Below are 18,303 nucleotides of genomic sequence, written 5' to 3'. Positions count from 1 at the left end.
GGCGCTGGCCGCCGCGCTGCTCTGCAGCTGCACCTCGCCCGTGGCCGACGCCAACTCGTGGTGGTGAGTGCGGGGCGGGCGGCGCCTTTGTYCGGCACGGGGCGCGACGCCACGCCACGCGACGGGACGGGACGCGACGGGACGGGCGAGGTTTCCCCGCGGGAAGGTTCCTGCCGCGCGCGGCTCCGCTGCGTGTCCCGCGCACAGCCCGGTGGCCGCCCCGCGTCCCTCCTCTCGCCACCACGGGCTCCCTGCCCCGCGCGGGTCTGCGCAGCCGCTCCCGGCTCCCGCAGACACCGGGRCCCGGCCCCGGGGCGGGAGAACCCGGCTCGGGATGGGCAGAGCCGCCRCGGGGCCGCCCCGGCGGCGAGCGGAGCCTGCCCCGTGCCCGCCGTGCAGCGCGGTGCCCACTGCGTCCCGCGGCGTCCCGCTGCAAACGCCCGCGCGCCAGGGAGGCAGCGGCACCGGCACTGCTCCCGCCTTGGGCAGCGGGGATGGCYTSGGGARCGGGGAYGGCTTGGGGAACGGGGACGGCTTGGGGAAYGGGGAYGGCYTCGGGAGTGGGGACGGCTTGGGGAGTGGGGCTGGCTTTGGGAACGGGAACAGCCTCGGGAGTGGGGACGGCTTGGGAAGTGGGGATGGTCTCGGGAGCGGGGATGGCTTTGGGAACGGGGACGGCTTGGGGAACGGGTACAGCCTCAGGAGTGGGGATGGCTTGGGGAGCGKGGACAGCGTCGGGAGCGGGGACAGCCTCAGGAGCAGGGATGGCTTGGGGAGCAGGGACGGCCTCTGGAGCAGGGACAGCCTATGGAGCAGGGACAGCCTCGGGAACGGGGACAGACACGGGGCGCTCGCCCCAACGCGTGCGGGCCCTGCTGGACCTGTCGCTCCTCGCAGGTCCTTGGCCATGAACCCCATCCAGCGGCCCGAGATGTACATCATCGGGGCACAGCCCGTGTGCAGCCAGCTGCCGGGGCTGTCCCCCGGGCAGCGCAAGCTCTGCCAGCTCTACCAGGAGCACATGGTGTTCATCGGCGAGGGCGCCCGCAGCGCCATCAAGGAGTGCCAGTACCAGTTCCGGCAGCGCCGGTGGAACTGCAGCACRGTGGACAACACCTCCGTCTTCGGACGCGTCATGAAAATAGGTAGGAGCAGCCAGCACCGCGTGCGGCAGGTGCCGGCCTCACCTCGGGCTCCCTCACCCTGCTCGGWTGTGCCCGGAGGAGCAACGAGCCCTGGTAGTGCTGCTCCCGARTGCTCCCATAAAGCAGCCTTCCCATTCCCGGGACAGCTCACGTGCACCTGAGCCACAGTGGGAGCTGGCAGAGGCTGGGCTAGGGGGGTGGATTTTCCTTCGTGGGAAGGGGACAGGACATGGGAAGGTCAAGAAGGGGGGGCTGCTTTTGTTTCCCCTGTGCTTGTTTGGCACCAGGAACAATGGTCCCACATTATCTTCCCCCAGCATCTGGAGTGCCCTTGCACAGGGAATGCATCCCTGAGATACTGGGGGGAAATATTGACTCCTTCATTTGGGATTCCCCCCTCCCACCCCCACTTCTCTCTTTTCTGCTGCTCTCTGTGTAAACCTAAGAGATTTTTATAATTCCTGCCCCGCTGGCCGTAAGCGGCGCATTGACAGGCCATTCCTGCACTTGAATTGAGGTGTGACCTCGCTACATTGTCCCCRCTCCTTTTGAAATGCAATCATCTGATGGCAAGAAACTGAGAAATCCGGGCTCGGTTTGATGTGTCCGACAGCCGGGACAATAAAGAAAAGGTGTTAAAACTGCAGCTTACACACACGCTCACACACGCCGGCCCGCTCGCTCCACCCCCTGCGTGAAGAAGTTTTACTGCTCACCCACAAAGCCGACCATTTAGCACTGAAGAATCCAAACCAGGGCTATCCCTCCGTGGTGGGATCAGGGAAAACGCTTAGCAGAGAGAGGACGGAGCTCCCACACTCCGGCTGCCCCAGCATTGCTTACACTTAATTTTTTCTTTTTCTTTTGTTTGGACTCCACTCTCAAAAAACAGCACTGGGAGCAGGCAGGCACCCATCTTTCTATCTGTTCTCTTCTGGGGAACCAAGTCAGTAGGGTGSTTGGGATAACCGAGTCCCTTGATGCCTTCTACTTGAGGGCTTAGTGTAAAATTCTTAGGCATCATCCTGGGAAATTTTAGTAAATTATTCAGCCCATAGAATTCCGATTCCACCCTTTTTATCCATCTCTTCAGCTCACACTGTAAGAAATCCTGTGTTTCTCTAGGGTGCTCCCTTGGGAAATTCCGTTTCCTGACACATACTCTCAGCTCCTGACACACGTCCAAGGCATCTGCGCATCCTTGATCTCTTGCTGTCTCATAGCAAGGGTGGTGGCCAGATGAGGCTACATACGGTCCCAGATTGTTAAACTTGTGCTTCAGGGTATGAAAGCTGAGTGTTCAGCCACCAAATGGGAAAGGAGGGAGGCTGGAGCTGTGTAGTAGTGACAGCAAATACCCCTCTGTCTCTCCCATCTGGCGACCCCCTCCAAAGCACAGCCTAAGCTTTCCAAAAATGGGGAAAGATTCCCAGAGATCCTTGACTCAACAGGGACATACGGAAAGATGTTTCTCTCCTCCTGGGATGAACCTCCTCCCCAGATAGTCTGATGGAAGAGTCCAGACATGGAGAAGAAGTAAGGGCGAGCTGAAGAGGAAGCAGAGATTGGAGGCAAAGGCGGACAGATAGACAGCCAGAAAGGCTCCCTAGAAGTATGGGAAGAAGGGATGGGAGAGAATAAAGGAAGAAGAAAGATTCTTCCTTTTAAAAATTTCTTTGATCCTATTAACTTAAAGCAAGAGAGGTTTGGGGCTGATGAGGATGGGTGTTGTGTGTGTGTGATGGGTAAGTCCAGGCRTCCGGTTGCTGGTTTCTGGGGGAGGTGGCGGTGGTTGTTTGTTGGAAATGCTGCCGTGTCTGTACCAGGAATCTGCTGATGCCTGTGAAGTGCTTGCCCGCAGTTGCCCGCTGTTTAAAAGGCTACCCTAACAAAAAGGTTTCAGAGTGGCTCCATGAGATGCTCTGCTTTGGTCAGTTAGGGCCTGTTTAGAGGGGGATGTTTTTCCTCTAGTGCAAGACAATAGAGAAGATAAGCTAGCAAAACGTTGCCAAAAGTAGCCTGGAGCATTACAGGTTTTATGATGATTCATCATTGTTGTCTAAGTCAGTGATAAGTTGCTATAAAGGATGACACTGCCTCTTTTCCTTCTACCTTCAGATTTTCTTTCTTTTTTTTTTTTTTAACTTTGTAATGGAGCATTGCTCATTACTTCAGCAAATCTGTTTTCCGTGCTGGAGAAGAAAAGAAACCATTTCAACCTCTTAGGTCATGTCAGCTATGAAGTCCTTCTTCCCTGGGTTCATACAGTGTGCCTGTCTCCTGCTTTCAACCTCTGAGCCCCAATTCTGGAGGACAGCCCTTTTTCTCTACATTATATTTCTCTATATTATCTCTATATTATTCCAATGGTGCCAGAAAAAAAAAAAAAAGGGAAAAAGGTCTGGAGAGGGAATATCTGCACAAGGGCAGGGGCATGACAGAGTATTGTGGGGAGGCAGGAGAAGGAGATAAGGACCCAGAACAGAAGGTGTTCAGTGTGCCAGTAATTTTAGGCTGCCCACCCACAGATGCCGGCATGGCATTTATTACKATATCGTATGTGATTTCTGGATTATGAGAGGGGGAAAAGCCCTCTCCAGCCAAGTGCAAAACCTCATGAGGGTCTTCACTGGGAAACCTGGAAGCTTCTTTTCCTTTCGCCCTCACAGATCAGCTGCTTGGTGGTCGGTCTGTGTTTAGTCCTTCATTTTGTGCATTGCATGGAGGTGAGGCAGCCTAACGGCACAGAGATTTGGTAAAGGTACCTGGTAGTGGAGTCAGCTGCCTTTTAACATGTGTTTTTCCTAGAGTTTTTGTTATCGTGAGAATGGCTTTTAGCTTTGGAATGCAGCCTCTGGCTCATTCGAAAACTATCTTATTGGTGACGTAAATAGAAATGATCCTTCTGAAGTTGCTTCTTGTCCTATCGATACAGATTAGAGACAGTACATGTGTGTTTACGTAGATTACATACAGATATATATATACCTTAATTACTCCTACATCTCTAAAAAAGAGGGCAGAGACCCAGTAAGGTAGCGTTGGAATTTCCTTAGGAGAGGAGGGAATATATAGCTTATTCTGTGATCTCTTTCAGTACAATCCCAAATGCCAGACTGGGTTTTCTGGATTAGTCCAGTCATTTTGAGAGCAATTTTTCCTTCCCAATGAAAAAAAAAAGGAGAAAATGAATCATAAAAGAAAAAAAAAAAAAGAGATTTTTCCCACTCGCTTTTCTTAATTAGAAACAAAGATGTTTGCATGAAAAAAAAAAAAACATTTTTTTATCACGTTTCCTTCGGTTTTCCCACTGAGGTCAGTTCTGCTCTTATTTCTAACTGGAGGCTAAAGAGGCTGCTGCTGGGATCGCTGCCTCACCTGAGCAGGGYCCGGGAGGACGCTCCAGATGCTGCAGCCGGAGCCCATCCTCAYGGGCTCCGTCCCTTCCYGGCRGCCTGGGAGCGGGGCGGGCACAGGAGGGCAGCACTGCTCCATGCAGAGCCCGCTCCAGCCTCCCGCAGGCCCTGGGCATCACCCCTTGCTGCCCAGGGCGCTGCGGCCGGGTCCCTAACAGCCCCCTGCCYGGGAGGGCCCCAGGGGGTTGCTGACCAACCCTGATGTTTGCACAGGCTTGAGGAATGGCACTGACCTGCCAGTGAGGCTGACCACAGCCACGCTCAACTGGAGTGGATTTTGAGAAATGTGGATGAGCTAAACCYCCCAGGGCTCCTTCCTGGCTGGAAGGTGTCATAGGAGAGCAGAGACAAGGCAGCGAGGAGACCAACTCAGAACTAGGAGGTCTAAGTCCCCAGGATTTCACAGCCATACCTGAACCCACCTTCCAAACCAAGCCATGGTRTCCCAAAAATACAAATTCTGAAAAACATCATTTCTTCTGCTTTGTGGGCAGCATGGAGCAAAACCACTGCCCCTCATCTCAGCCTCTCCCACTGTTGTCTTCTGCAGCCCTCAAGCCCCTAGGTGTGCTGAGCCGTGCTGCTGCTACAGCTYCACACAGGGAGGTGGTTAAAATGGAGGTAGTAAAGGCACAAATCCAGCCTGTGCTTTCAGGATCCTGAGCACCTGCATTCATGCACTCTCTTTTCAACAAACTGGCTTTTCCAGCCACAGTGATTCTAGGATTCTATGATTAGGAGGTCCTCTCCTTGTGTGTGCTTTGAGCGCTCTCCATACATGACTGTAACTCCTTTAGTGGGTAGTTTCAGCGGAGTTACCTCAACTAGGAGTCACTCASCTCCAGAAAGGTTTTGGAGGGCATAGTCCGTAGTCCTTCCCTTAGGACCTGCTATTGAGGTCCTCCTTTCTATAGTAGGATCCCTTGTAGCAGCTCAATTGGCCTTGGAATTTAYTCCGGAGCAGCAGCAGTTTCAGCAGAAACCCTTAGTGTATAACCCTCATTTAGGAAAAGAGCAAGCCACAGGTTGTTCTACAAGGTGGATAAGTGTTCACAGCTGTCTTGGGTCAAGTGCTGCTAAGCTGGTGATAAGCTGCTATTAATTGCAGATTGTCAGCTCATGCAAACTGGAACAAGATGGCATCAGCTCAGTCCTGCTGAGGGAGCTGCCACTGAGAGCCTCTTCATGCACTGGCAGCAAACTGTTCTTGGAGGACCTGCCCTCTGAGGGCAGTCTTGCTTGATAGAGAGCATGAGATGGGCATCTCATTCCTGACACTGGTGCAAGTAGCTCTTCACAGTCATACCGCTTCTTCCAGCGCAGCCTTGGCAATCATTCTCTTTACCACCCGAAAGTTTGATGACACACGATGACCCCTGAGGTGTTGGTGAGGTTTTTTATTACACTGGGCCGTGTCAGTGCAGGTGTGGATTGCCTCGCTACCCCTTTCCTTCCCCCCAGACCCACAGCCCGGGTTGTGCAGCACACTTGGCCTTATGTGGTGTTCTGGCTGTGGAGGTGCCCCGGTCAAAGTGGGGCTGAATCAGTGCCAGGAATACAGAGCTGGAGACCGATCCAGCTGCTTGGCTTGTGGTCTGAACTGTGCAGGGAATACGCTCCGAGCAGGGCAGTCTCTAGMAGAAGTGCAAATGGAAAGTCTTTTCATTTATTATTGTCTACATGGGAAAGTTTTACTCATTCCAGCACTGCAGTTCTGTAGGTGTTGGGAGAGCCTCTGTCTTGATGCTTTAGCACAAAAATGGTTTCCTTCAGTCTATCTTGAACCAATTACCAGCAGACCTTAATTAAACCAAAATAAGGCAGATTTGAACAGAGATGTCCATAAGAAGTGTTTGTCCTAATCGAGCTGAAACAGTTCTGGAGTGATATCTGGTTAACTGGGTTGCTTCTCCTGCACAGGCTGGGACTTTGTATGTTGTTCTCAATGGTTATTGGCAGATTTAGTGGACAAGCCAGCATATCCTGCTTGAGAGAGTTCTCTGGGTTCAAATCAGAGCACAATACAAGGTGGGTTGAAGCAGAAATGGGAAGGAGAGTGAGCAATCCCTGGCCATGATGTTGCTATTTCTTGGGGCAAGGGACAGGCGCTTCTAGGAGTCTTATGGGCAAACATGAATGTGATATTAATCCCTGAAGAACAGCACCTACACATTCCTAAAGAACATGTCGTTCACAAGAACATTCCTCCAGGCCACAGCAGGAATTGCAGCCCCTTCTTTGGTATGACAGAGAATATTTGGATTTGATCCTGGGGGTCCAGAAACTGCCAGGACTGAACAGTCAGTTGACTAGCGCCGTTAATAAGAAGTGGAAGGGAAAAGTGAACACAAGCCTGTGTTACGACAGTTCCCACTCCCCTATGCCAGAACTGTGGTTCCCTTAGAATCATAGAATCACAGAATATTCAAGGTTGGAAGGGACCTCAGAGCTCATCTAGTCCAACCCCCCTGCTCACACAGGGTCACCCAGAGCACGTGACACAGGGCTGCATCCAAGCGGTTTTTAAAGATCTCCAGAGAAGGAGACTCCACAACCTCTCTGGGCAGCCTGTKCCAGGGCTCTGTCACCCTCACTGTCAAGAAGTGTTTCCTTATGTTCCTGTGGAACTTTTGGTGCCTCAACCAGGACGGCCCGTGCCTTTCCCACAGCGCAGCGCGTGGGCCTGCTCAGCTCGYGCCACTTCCCAGGGCTTGGGCTCAGCGAGGCACCTGCAGCGCTGGCCGAGCGCGCMGCGTGTGGGTAACGTGCTCCTCGTGTGGGTAACCTGCTGCCCGTGTGGGTAACCCGCTGTGTGTGTGTGTGTGTGCCGCAGGGAGCCGCGAGACGGCCTTCACGTACGCCGTGAGCGCCGCCGGCGTGGTGAACGCCATCAGCCGCGCGTGCCGCGAGGGAGAGCTCTCCAGCTGCGGCTGCAGCCGCACGGCCCGGCCCAAGGACTTGCCCCGAGACTGGCTCTGGGGCGGCTGCGGCGATAACGTGGAGTACGGCTATCGCTTCGCCAAGGAGTTCGTGGATGCCAAGGAGCGGGAGAAGAACTACGCGAGAGGTTCGGAGGAGCAGGCCCGCATGCTGATGAACTTGCAGAACAACGAGGCTGGCCGCAGGGTAAGAGCAGTGCCGGAACCCCACACAGGCAGATTTTGAGCTCAGGATTTAGCTGGGTAGCAAATTGCGCRGAGCTGCGATGAGGGATAGCCCAACAGAGCCCAAGTAATGCCCTTGAAAGGGTGTGCAGCCACTTCGTGCCCATTTCTCTGATTGTAGATGGTCTTATATTCCTGGCGATGGAGGGCAGCCAGCAAGGTAAGGCCAGCGAGCTCCTGGGCTGGGGGAAATACTGTCTGGCACACGTGCGTGTAGACATGTAAGCCCTTACCAATCAGCCTGGTGCAGACGTGGCCCACTGGCAAGGTTTATGTCTCCGAAACCGCTTCCCAGAGTCGCCAGAGTGACAAGGTGGTGGTGAACAGGACGGCCTGTCGGCTCGTGGAGCATTTTTTTCTCCTGGCGTTGCTCAGATTCTTGGGAATGAAAGGCCAAAGCCAAACACAGAATCAGACTGTCTGGCTATCGCTGAAATTTACACCCGGCTCAGCTACCCTGGTTTTGGGCCAAATAATTTGCATTTAGGCAACAGACGCTTTCTGAAACGATACCGAGTTTTGATCTGCAGAAACCTAGAGATGGGGAATCCATCACTCCCCTTTGTAGTATGCTACCRTCATTAATCACCCTCACTGTTGTAACATTGGGCCTCATTTATCATTTGAATTTATCTGGCATCGGCTTCCAACTGGTTCTTTTTCTGACTTTTACAGCTAGATTGAAAAGCCCCACAGTAACCAGAATTTCCTATCCACGGAAGTATTTATATACTGCAATTTTTTCACCACTCTCTTTTTTTGACAACTAGATTGAGAACTTAAGTCTCTCTTCCTCTCAGACATTTTCTTCTGCCATCAAATCATATTTGTGTCACTTCAGTGTACCCTTCCCAGTTTTCCCGTGTCCTTTAAGAAAGGAGATACCAGAATTACCTGCAGGGTTCTGGTACTGGTCGCTGTGACACCATAAACACAGGTGAAGTTGCCCCCTTCATACACATTCAGTGTGTGCACGTCTGATTCTCACTCTGTTCCTGTATCTGTGACTAGCAGCCTGGAAGGTGTTCAGCATCCTGACGTGGTGTGACTGCTGAATCCTGCTTCTTTCCAGATGTAGAACAGAAACAATTTACTGAACATTTTTCCCTTTCCTACCAGGTGTTCAAGAATTTTATTGTTGTAGTATTTAAACTGCCTAGTAGTTTACATTTCTAAGGTTTATTTTATTTAATGCTACTAATGCTACAAAAAACCTTATTAAATATTCTTAGCCTTTCTTTTGGCTACACCCTTCACTAATATCCTTAATATCATTAATAGCCTTTTTAATTTCTATTTGTTACTGAGTTGTCTTTCCCTTTACCAGGCATGTGTCGCTTTTCTGCATATAATTTCAGCTTCATTTTGCCACCAGAGAGGGCTTTTTTTTTTTTCTTTTTTTTTTTAAATCTTGGGATGCCAAAGAGACTGAGGTTATAATTGCCCTTGCCTAGGAAGGGGTTTCCATTCCCCTGTGGAAGAGTAGCGTAAAAGTGAAGTTCTCCTTAGCACTTAGACTGACCATCCTATATGCCTGGAGACATGAACATCATCGATTACTACGAATGAATATTGTGCCTAAAACAGGGAGCGCATGGCTTAGGAACCCTTTTAAAAACCAGTCCTGTTGTCTTGAAAGAAGCAGACCAAACAAATGGCCAGTAGGTTGAGGGGCTGGCTCAACTGTAATAACATCTGTATTAGAAGATAAATAAGAAGGCACGTGCTCCTCATCATGGGCAAAACACCCATTTCTTGTTATACTTGTCTTGTTTTAGGGGAAAGAATCTGAATGACTGAGCTGTGACTTCAAATGACGATACAGTTTTAGGAGGAAGGAAGTTCGGTCCCGTTCAGGAACATAGCTTAAAACCGTTATGTCTCACCTTTACGACAAGGTAGAGACTTATTTAAACTCTGTRGGCAGCTCTAGCGCACAGGCTTCCTTGGGCTCTGCAGACAAGACTCTCAAGGCTTGGTCTCCAGTGCATGTAGGACCTACACAAAAGTTTTTCACAGAGTCTAGAAAAAAGGCAATGTTATTTTAGGCTTGTTTTGGTGAATATTTAGGGCTCTGTAAAATGTGGCTGTAGAAAATAATCTTAGATTAAATGAACACAAATCATTTCAGATTAAATGAAATAGAAGTATAAACACTTTTGTAATTAAGCTTGTGGTTCAAAGAGTAAACTCTGATAAACTAGGGGAACTGGTGCTCGATGTGGAGGAGGTCTGGAACTTCTGCAAGTAAAAGATGCTAAAACCATTACGATTCTGCATGCCAAGTAAGAGGAAAAAGCTTGTAGGAAGAATCTCCAGACCCCAGGGAATGAATAACTACCACAAAGAAGCTGTTAGGACTAGCCTGAGAGCCTACTAAGAAAGAAAAAAAAAAAAAAAAAAAAAAAAAAAAGACCTGATAGCAAATAAATAAAGTGAAGCACCGTCTTAGAGGTCAAGAAGCGTAAAGGTGAAGTGAGAACAGTAAAAAATCAAGTTGAGTCAAACCTCAAAGAGGTCAGGAGAAAGGAGACTGCTATGGGTTGAGGATGGGGCTGTCTCAAGACAGCAGCTTGAGTCCCTAAGGTGAATACTTCACCTCGGGTTTCAAGTCAGGATGAAGGCATTGCTCATGGGGATGGATGCTCTGTGTCTGCTTCATTGGAGATGTCTGTTTCTGATCTCAGGATGCCTGCCTGAGGGAGCAAGTGTTCACAGACTGAATTTTTATGCCCCCTTGGGATTGTGCTTTTCAGGGAAATCCAGGGAGGGCACCCAGCAGGTAGGAAAGGCCTAGGACAGTCAGTGGTGGTTGACTGGCACCTGTGGGAGTGAGGAAGGCGTGAGGAGGCAGCTCGTGTTGGGTGAGGAAAGGAAGAGGAAATGGAGCTGAGCAGCAAGCACTGAAGCTCACAGCTGGAAGATCTGGAAGTGGGGGACAGATCAAGGGCCCGCTGAAGGAGTTTGGGACTGAAAGACTCAGAGTGAAGGAAGAGATGGGAGTCCAGTGGCAGCAAAAGATTGGAAGAATGAAGGGCTCTGGAGTAAACAAGATTGGGTTTGGGGGTGGATTGAGTGGATGAGGATTTGGTAGGGAACGGAGGTACGGGACTCAAGAAAGGAGATGACCGTGAATGGATCTGGAATGTGGGTCTGAGGTATCTGGGAGGTATCTGCTTGGTATGGTGTTTGGCCAGTACAGGACAGCCTTTCCTCTTGGMTGTTGGAAATACAGGAGCAAAGTTGAACGTTATATAGTGAGAAAAGCAGCAAATTTCCAGAAATGGAAACTACCACCACTAAGGTGGAAGCAAAACACAGTAAAGCTTCAAGTCCTAAAATCACGGGAGTCCTCACGTTTCCTCCCAGCGCTCTGAAAGAGCTGGCAGCTCAGCCAGGGGGAGCGTGGCAGTGTTCACAGGCGGACGAGAGGGAAAAGACGGAAAAGATCAAGTGGCAAAAAGAGGAGTGATTTGACATGTTTCCCAAAGGATGATCACACAAAGCTAACTCAGGAGTTTTAACMCATTTCTGATTTTCTGAAAGGCAAAATAGATTCAATAGATCTCATTTATTTAAACTTCTGTAAGATAGTTCTTGTATTTTCCACATGAGGAACAGTTAAATTGGGAAAGATAAGGGAAAGCCCAGCCGTTATGAGACGGATGAGAAATGTGTTCATGGGAAGATGTCAGCAAGTTGTGTGAAAGGGAGTGTTTTGATCTAAAGGTGCTTAATTAGCAGAGTTCTTTAAGGACTGACCTCAAGACCAACACTTAATGCTTTTGTTTATGAGCCTTGCCATAAATATAAGGAATGTGCTGATGAAATTTGCTGCTGATGCAAAGCGGACAGGCATCAGGAACATAGGTTCTGGATTTTGTCTGTCAGCTAATTTTGACTTTAGCAGTCAAGAAAAGGGTGGCATTCAATAAAACAACATTAAGACCATCATTTGAGGTCTTGTACGGAAACCACTTTCAGGCATTAAGAAACCAGCAGAAAACAAAATGGAGTGCAGTCAGCTGCAGATGGCTGCAGATGTAATGCGGCTGTGAAAGTGGCAGATAGCCTAGGATATGTGAAGGAAAGTATTTTCATGAGACAGGGGAAATATTAAGGCCATTGTATTAAGCTCTGAAATATTGTGCACTGTTATATTGCCAGGCAGAATGACCTCAGGCTAGAAAAGCGTTGTTACAGGTGACCCAAGGGGCAGGAATCTTCTCCTAGGAAAACAGGCTAGAATAGCTTGCCATGTTTGGCCTAGCAGAGGGAAAGCTGAGAGAGGGTATGACTGATGTCTATGTTAGTGGGATAAATAGCAGGGAAGGAAAAGTACTTTTTGAGTAAAAGGCCAATTTGGCACCAGAGCAAATGGCTAAACTGAGTAAATACATTTAGCCTGGAAATTAGAAAAAAAGATACTTTATCATTGGAATGGTGATGAGAATAATGGTGGCAAAAAAAAAAACCCTAATTGCTTTTAAAAGGCCACTCAATATTTTTAAGAAAAATGTTATTTGAAGAGGTGCCCACAATAGCAGGAGATCATCCTAAATAACCCTGGAGGTCCCATCTAGTCCTGCCTTCCTAGATGTTCCGTTTTCACTTCAGAGATTCTGCTTTTGGAAGCTGGAAGGTCCCTGTGTAAAAACGTATTCCTGAAAGCTGTTTCTGAAAGAAAAGTGGAAGCAGAGAGGTACTAGAGACAGAATGATCGTCAGGACCACCAACCCACCCGGCCTGGCCCCTGCTTCCAGGCTGGCGATGTCTTCKGATGTCTAGGCATGTTTTTGCCTTCTCCCTCCAGTTTCCTCTAGGTGAGAAAGCCCAAGTCTTCCGTGAAGCCTGAGGAGCTCTCATGGTGGAGAGGAATTTGTCCATGATCTCTGTGATTGGCACAAGGAGATGAGAGGGAYGGGAGGAGAACAAAGCTCTTGGAGGCAGCCTGACCCCCCATCACCTCTTCACTCCGCTTCRGAGTCCTCCTCATGCTAGTGGCTCTTGGCTTTATGGCCTGTTTGTTTGCCTTTGGCTGTTATCTCAATATGCCCTTTCCTTCCATCTGTCTTTTCTTCCAATTGCTCTCCGTTACCGTCTCTGATTTCCCGCCTCGTTCCCTATGTGTCGCGCTGTCTGGCAGCCCGTGGCAGTCAGTCCCTCCGCAGTGTTTACCCAGTCAGCATATGGCAGGACTCAGTCGTCAGTCACTCCATCCAGGGCCAGAAGAGCCTGGAAGGGGGTCCGGCTAATTGACCACACGGGAATTCACCATTAATTCCCATCCCATTCCCATTCTCATGCGGAAAGAGTTGGAAGAGAAGTTGGGCTGATGGCAAAGGGCTCTAAGCCTTTCCATTAGAGGTCTTTTCAACCTGTTTAAGTGGCACGGCCGTCGATCAGACCTTGCCTTCAGAACCACGTGTGGGGTCTGTTATCCTTTACCTGGACCCCAGCTCAGTCAGCAAGGAATTCTCCCATTTCCTCCGCTTTCTCCCCACGCGGGCCCACAGCAGCGCCCGGCTCGCCGGCRATAACGGGCAGCGCTCGCAGCCCCGGCGCCGCTTTTACCCACACGGGCCAGATGTTTTGAGCATCAGTTGCTTTAAGCCAAGTCGGAGTAAACTCAGCCCCATGACACTAGCTGAGAGGGATCGGGTTGCAGTGTTTTTCTACAGGAACAAAGCCTGGGATTAGGAAGAATCATAATACTTTATAAAAACACATGCAAGGGCAAGGGAGGCACGAGCAGCCTGGGATTTGACAGAACCCTAACCCAAAAGTGCTAACATGAACTTCCAGCAAGCAGCTTTCCTGGGAGCCAGCTTGGCCTCCTCGGGATTGAGCAGCCAAGCCATGCTGAAGCTTCACTAGCCCTCAAAAGCACCAGATGGTAGCTATACCAGCATCCTTTTTTCCTTTTTTCCCTTTTTTTTTTTTTAAATTTTTAATAAGGAAGACTTTGTATGCAGACTGCTTTGTTTGCAGTAGGCAAAATTGCCCTCATCACCTACCCCTTGGCAAGCAATTGCAGAGAGTTGGGAAACTGTATTCCCTGCCAGCAAGCGAGGCACAGAAGCAACCTCAGTGTCTGGCTGCTTTCTTGAGCATGAAACCTGGCCAGAAGACCTATTTTGCCATCTCTCTCAGAACATCCCCTTTTCTCTCCCGTTCTGTCATCTCCCACACCAGCTACAGCTGGTGGCAATTTTGCAGCTGAAGCCAAATAGCTGTAATTGGCACGTGGGATCTGGCAGAGGCAGCGCCCTGCAAATGTGCAAGATGCAGCGSGGTTGTGCGAGAACAGATGTGAGCCTCATACTTAATGCATGAGAGTTCTGGAAGTAAAATCCTGTAGCATTTAGTAGCTCTGATTTAACGTGGAGGCCAGCTCTTCACTTTGTAAACTTTGTTAAGTTCCTGTTAGTGCTGACAGGATCTCACACAGTCTGCAGTTTTGTACCTATATTTGACATTAATGGGAAGAACGATCCCAACCTGCATCTCAGTTTATTTTCATAGGTTTGGAGCTTTGTTGCTGTTTTCTGATCTCTCTCTCCTGCTGGCTTGGAGGGGAGCAGGTGACCCTTGTTCTACGTATCACTGACTTGCTCTCTTGAGGGTTTAAAAGTCACTGGCCTAAATTTTCAGTATTACTTGTTAATTTTGGTTTCCAGACTTTGAGGATGCTACATTTTCAGAGGCACAATTCATTTCTAGCCCCCATGAACTCCTCAAAATGTAGTTTAAAGTATCTCAGAAGAGACAGCACTGAAGAACGCGTTTGATTTTTAAAAAGTGGGCCTGTGCCGTAGCTGCAGCGTCTCTAGAGCAGTGAACTATCTGGACGCGAGAGGGCGCGAGTTTGCAGCTGGGCCTGCAAATCTGCTCTGCGAGTGCTGAGAGCGGGAACACATTGGGAAGACGCGGGCTGTTCTGCTTCAGGGTAAAGGTGTTAATCTTTCACACTGCTACTAGCATCTCTGCTTGTTCTTCTCGGGAAAACAGTGACTCCTTGGGAAGCTGTAGGGGATTAAGATCCTCAACAGAGACAGCAGGAAAAGGTCTGAATCCATGGATTTATTTCGAGAGGATACAGACGTATTCTTAGAGCTGTAGCATACTGTTTTAACTGATAGCAAATGAGGAGGTTCCCAGGTGTTTTCTTTTATGGCCTTTGAAGGGAAAGCAATGTGATCACAGAATCACAGAATATTYAAGGTTGGAAGGKACCTCTAGAGATCATCTAGTCCAACCTTCCCGCTCAAGCAGGCACACCTAGAGCATGTGGCACAGGGCAGCATCCAGGTGGGTTTTGAAGACCTCCAGAGGAGGAAACTCCGCAACCTCCCTGGCCAGCCTGTTCCAGGGCTCTGTCACCCTCACAGGAAAGAAGTTCCTCCTCACCTGGAGATGGAACTGCCTGTGCTCCAGCTTGTGGCCATTTCCCCTTGTCCTATCGCTGGCCACCAATGAAAACAGCGTGTCCCCTTCCTCCCTGCATTCTCCCTTCCTGAACTTATACATGTAATATCATATGTATACATGTGATCTGTGGTAGTCCGTGAGACTGGGAGCATTTCCAGAAGTGTCGCACAAGGACAGGGCTCTTGGTCCTCCTTTCTAACCTTTTCCACCCGGCCATCGGGTCAGAGATCTGCCAAAGGATAGGGGGAGGAGTSGGGGAAGGCACCTTTAGAGGGAATGTGAGTGGCCTAGGAATACTTAGGAGATGAGAGCCGTGCTTGCCACAGGTGGAGGAGGAGATCTTTGCCTCTTCCAAAGGGAGAAACCACAGAAATCAGGGGTTAATCACAGCAACTAGATAAAACGTGAGGCGCTGATTGCAATTAGGCCGCCTGGCAGCGGCGGCCGGAGCAAGAGCAGCTTTTCCTGACGGCGCTCCCTCTCCCGCAGGCCGTCTACAAGCTGGCGGACGTGGCCTGCAAGTGCCACGGCGTGTCGGGCTCCTGCAGCCTCAAGACGTGCTGGCTGCAGCTGGCCGACTTCCGCAAGGTGGGCGACCTGCTCAAGGAGAAGTACGACAGCGCCGCGGCCATGCGCATCAGCCGCAAGGGCAAGCTGGAGCTGGTCAACAACCGCTTCAACATGCCCACGCAGGAGGACCTGGTCTACGTGGACCCGAGCCCGGACTATTGCCTGCGCAACGAGACCACGGGCTCGCTGGGCACGCAGGGCCGGCTCTGCAACAAGACCTCGGAGGGCATGGAYGGCTGCGAGCTCATGTGCTGCGGACGGGGCTACGACCAGTTCAAGAGCGTCCAGGTGGAGCGGTGCCACTGCAAGTTCCACTGGTGCTGCTACGTCAAGTGTAAAAAGTGCACAGAGATCGTTGACCAGTACGTCTGTAAATGAGAAGAGCCACCAAAGCGACAAATCTATATTATATAAATCTATATAAATATATTTTATATTTGTATAAATAAACAGATGATGATAATAATTAAAGAAGCTTATTTAAGAGACACTCTGGTTTTGAAATTTGCCCCTCATCAGTTTGCCATTCCTTTGGTTCTGGAGGGCAATTTGCCCCTGTGTGCATCTCCCTGCGGATGTTTTTCCGTCAGGGAGAAGGGGCTTAGGGAGCTGCTGTCCAGAGGAAGGGCGGCTGCCCCCAGGCCTGCACGTGCACACACCACCTCACTACAGAGACAAGGTGATGGAGGAGGGCGGGTTCTTTCTGCTGTCTCGCTGTGAAATGTCTGCATTTTGCATAGTGTTGGACACCAGAAATTACAGTGAGACACGGGAGAGAGCCCCAGTTACTCGCATTTCAAACCGCTCCACCCCACTGAATGCACAGGGGCCTGGGAGGCAGCGCTCGGTGCCTCTAAGGGGCTTTGTCACACTGGAGGGCAAGGAGCCCAGTCTCGTGGACGAGAACACGGCCTAGAATGCGGAGTGCCCAAGGTGCCGTGCCCGGAGCCTGGCAAGAGCGGCCGGACCCTTGAGGAGGAGGAGGAGGAGGAGGAGGAGGAGGCAGCAAGGTGTGACCCGAGGCTGGGAGTTCCCGTCTGGGGGCCCTGCGAGGTAGCTGCACCACGCGGACGGAGGGGAGTCTGTCGCAGCGCGGTCTATGTGGATATCTGCACGAGGGGAATTTTCTTTTTTTTTTTTCCTTTTTTTTTTTTTTCTTTTCAAATTTGTCACGGTAGAGGAGAAGCTGCGAGTGCCCGGAGGGGTTTGCTGAAGAAACACACCCGTGCTCTTGTCGGTAGGTGGAAGTTTTGCCCTCACGCACCCGCACGTGCTCCTCATACGGCTCCATTTTCCTCTTTSAAGGGGATGCAGGTGGTCACTTCGCTCAGTGCTGTTCACTCCTTCTCACCAGCCTCCCAGATGTACAGTTTCTCTTGAACATTAAACACCCCTCACGGAKGTTTCTTGCCCTCGCTTGCCTGTGTATATGTGTGTTTTTATTCTTTTYTGGGGGTCTTTTGTTTCGCAGCTTGGTATTTCGGAGCCCAGAGGCCGTACTGTTCCCGGGTGTAAACTCATCACAGATAAATTTGTTCCCAGAATATGGACAAATGTTCACTAATGGAACTCTTTTCTGTTTTCCTTTGGTAATAAAAGACCGTAATAAAATTGTAGTAGGGCAGAAGCTGTTACCAAAGCCTGCTAATCAGTCTTACCACTTTGGAATTTTAGCAGAATCCAATTCATAAAACATGGAACAAATGCCRTTTCTAGCACAAGACATTTCCTGTACCTCTTAGCATCTGTAGACTTCATTTGCAGTCAGAGAACAATCAAGAGAAACCAGTCCCAAAATATGAGAGTTTGCTAATACACATCCTCTTTCTTACTAACATTCCKATTTTTTTACTATAAATTTTAAAATGTGCAAAATATGCCAATAAGCAAAGAGCAAGCCATGAAGATTATTATTTTTTATATTAAACCTGTTTCTTATAAAACAYAGCAGTTTTACAGATTCCACCATTTCAACCACCAGAGAAGAATTTATATGTACCTTTCATACTTCAAATACTTGAGGAGTCCAGAAAAGCATAAGGAAGAAAAATTATGTTTAATAATTAGGCACTGTTGTTTTTTTAAAACCAATGCGTCCAGTTTTTATTTTATTTTTTTAAATCCAACAGGCAATATATTTGCTGGCATCCCAGAATGCAGTTTCTTGGAATATAAACAGCGGCCTAGATTTATTTTATTATAGAAAATCCAAAGCCAGTGGTATTGTAATTCAAAGTAACGGAAATAGTTTTCCATGCATGGAAAAAATGTGAGCGCAATGGCCTGATCCAACTCCCATTAAACTTCAGTGGGAGCTGGACTGAGCCCAAGTGCAGATCAAATGTGTGAGCTATTCACTCCTGGGGTACTACACATTTCTAGCCCAGCAATAAAACTTATTCTACCTTGGATACATCTAAAAAAGACCTTTCCTCCCACGACCCTCACCTCATGTTCCTGTCCATCCTGATTACATCAGTGCTTAAAGGTGTCAGATATTTGTATATGACACCCTTAGGTGTTGTTAGTATGTCTCATAATTCAAAATGATTTCATTTTGGCCTTCCCAACAAAGAC

At 49.5% G+C, this 18,303-nt stretch overlaps 1 protein-coding gene across 1 annotated transcript; it reads left to right on the top strand.

The window, feature by feature from the left end:
* Nucleotides 1-6: 6 nt before the first annotated feature.
* Nucleotides 7-16,165, top strand: WNT5B (Wnt family member 5B). The gene is made up of 4 exons (XM_026052178.1): nucleotides 7-63; nucleotides 898-1,145; nucleotides 7,395-7,687; nucleotides 15,646-16,165. Exons 2-4 carry the CDS (start codon nucleotides 908-910, stop codon nucleotides 16,102-16,104), a joined length of 990 nt encoding a protein of 329 aa, XP_025907963.1. The 5' UTR covers nucleotides 7-63; nucleotides 898-907; the 3' UTR covers nucleotides 16,105-16,165.
* Nucleotides 16,166-18,303: the final 2,138 nt, after the last annotated feature.

The sequence above is a fragment of the Nothoprocta perdicaria genome, unplaced genomic scaffold, assembly GCF_003342845.1.
Source record: "Nothoprocta perdicaria isolate Ctin4 unplaced genomic scaffold, notPer1 scaffold_84, whole genome shotgun sequence".
NCBI classification, from domain to species: Eukaryota; Metazoa; Chordata; class Aves; order Tinamiformes; family Tinamidae; genus Nothoprocta; species Nothoprocta perdicaria.
Note: the sequence above shows the minus strand (reverse complement) of the source record. Positions and strands in the feature narration are given on the sequence as shown.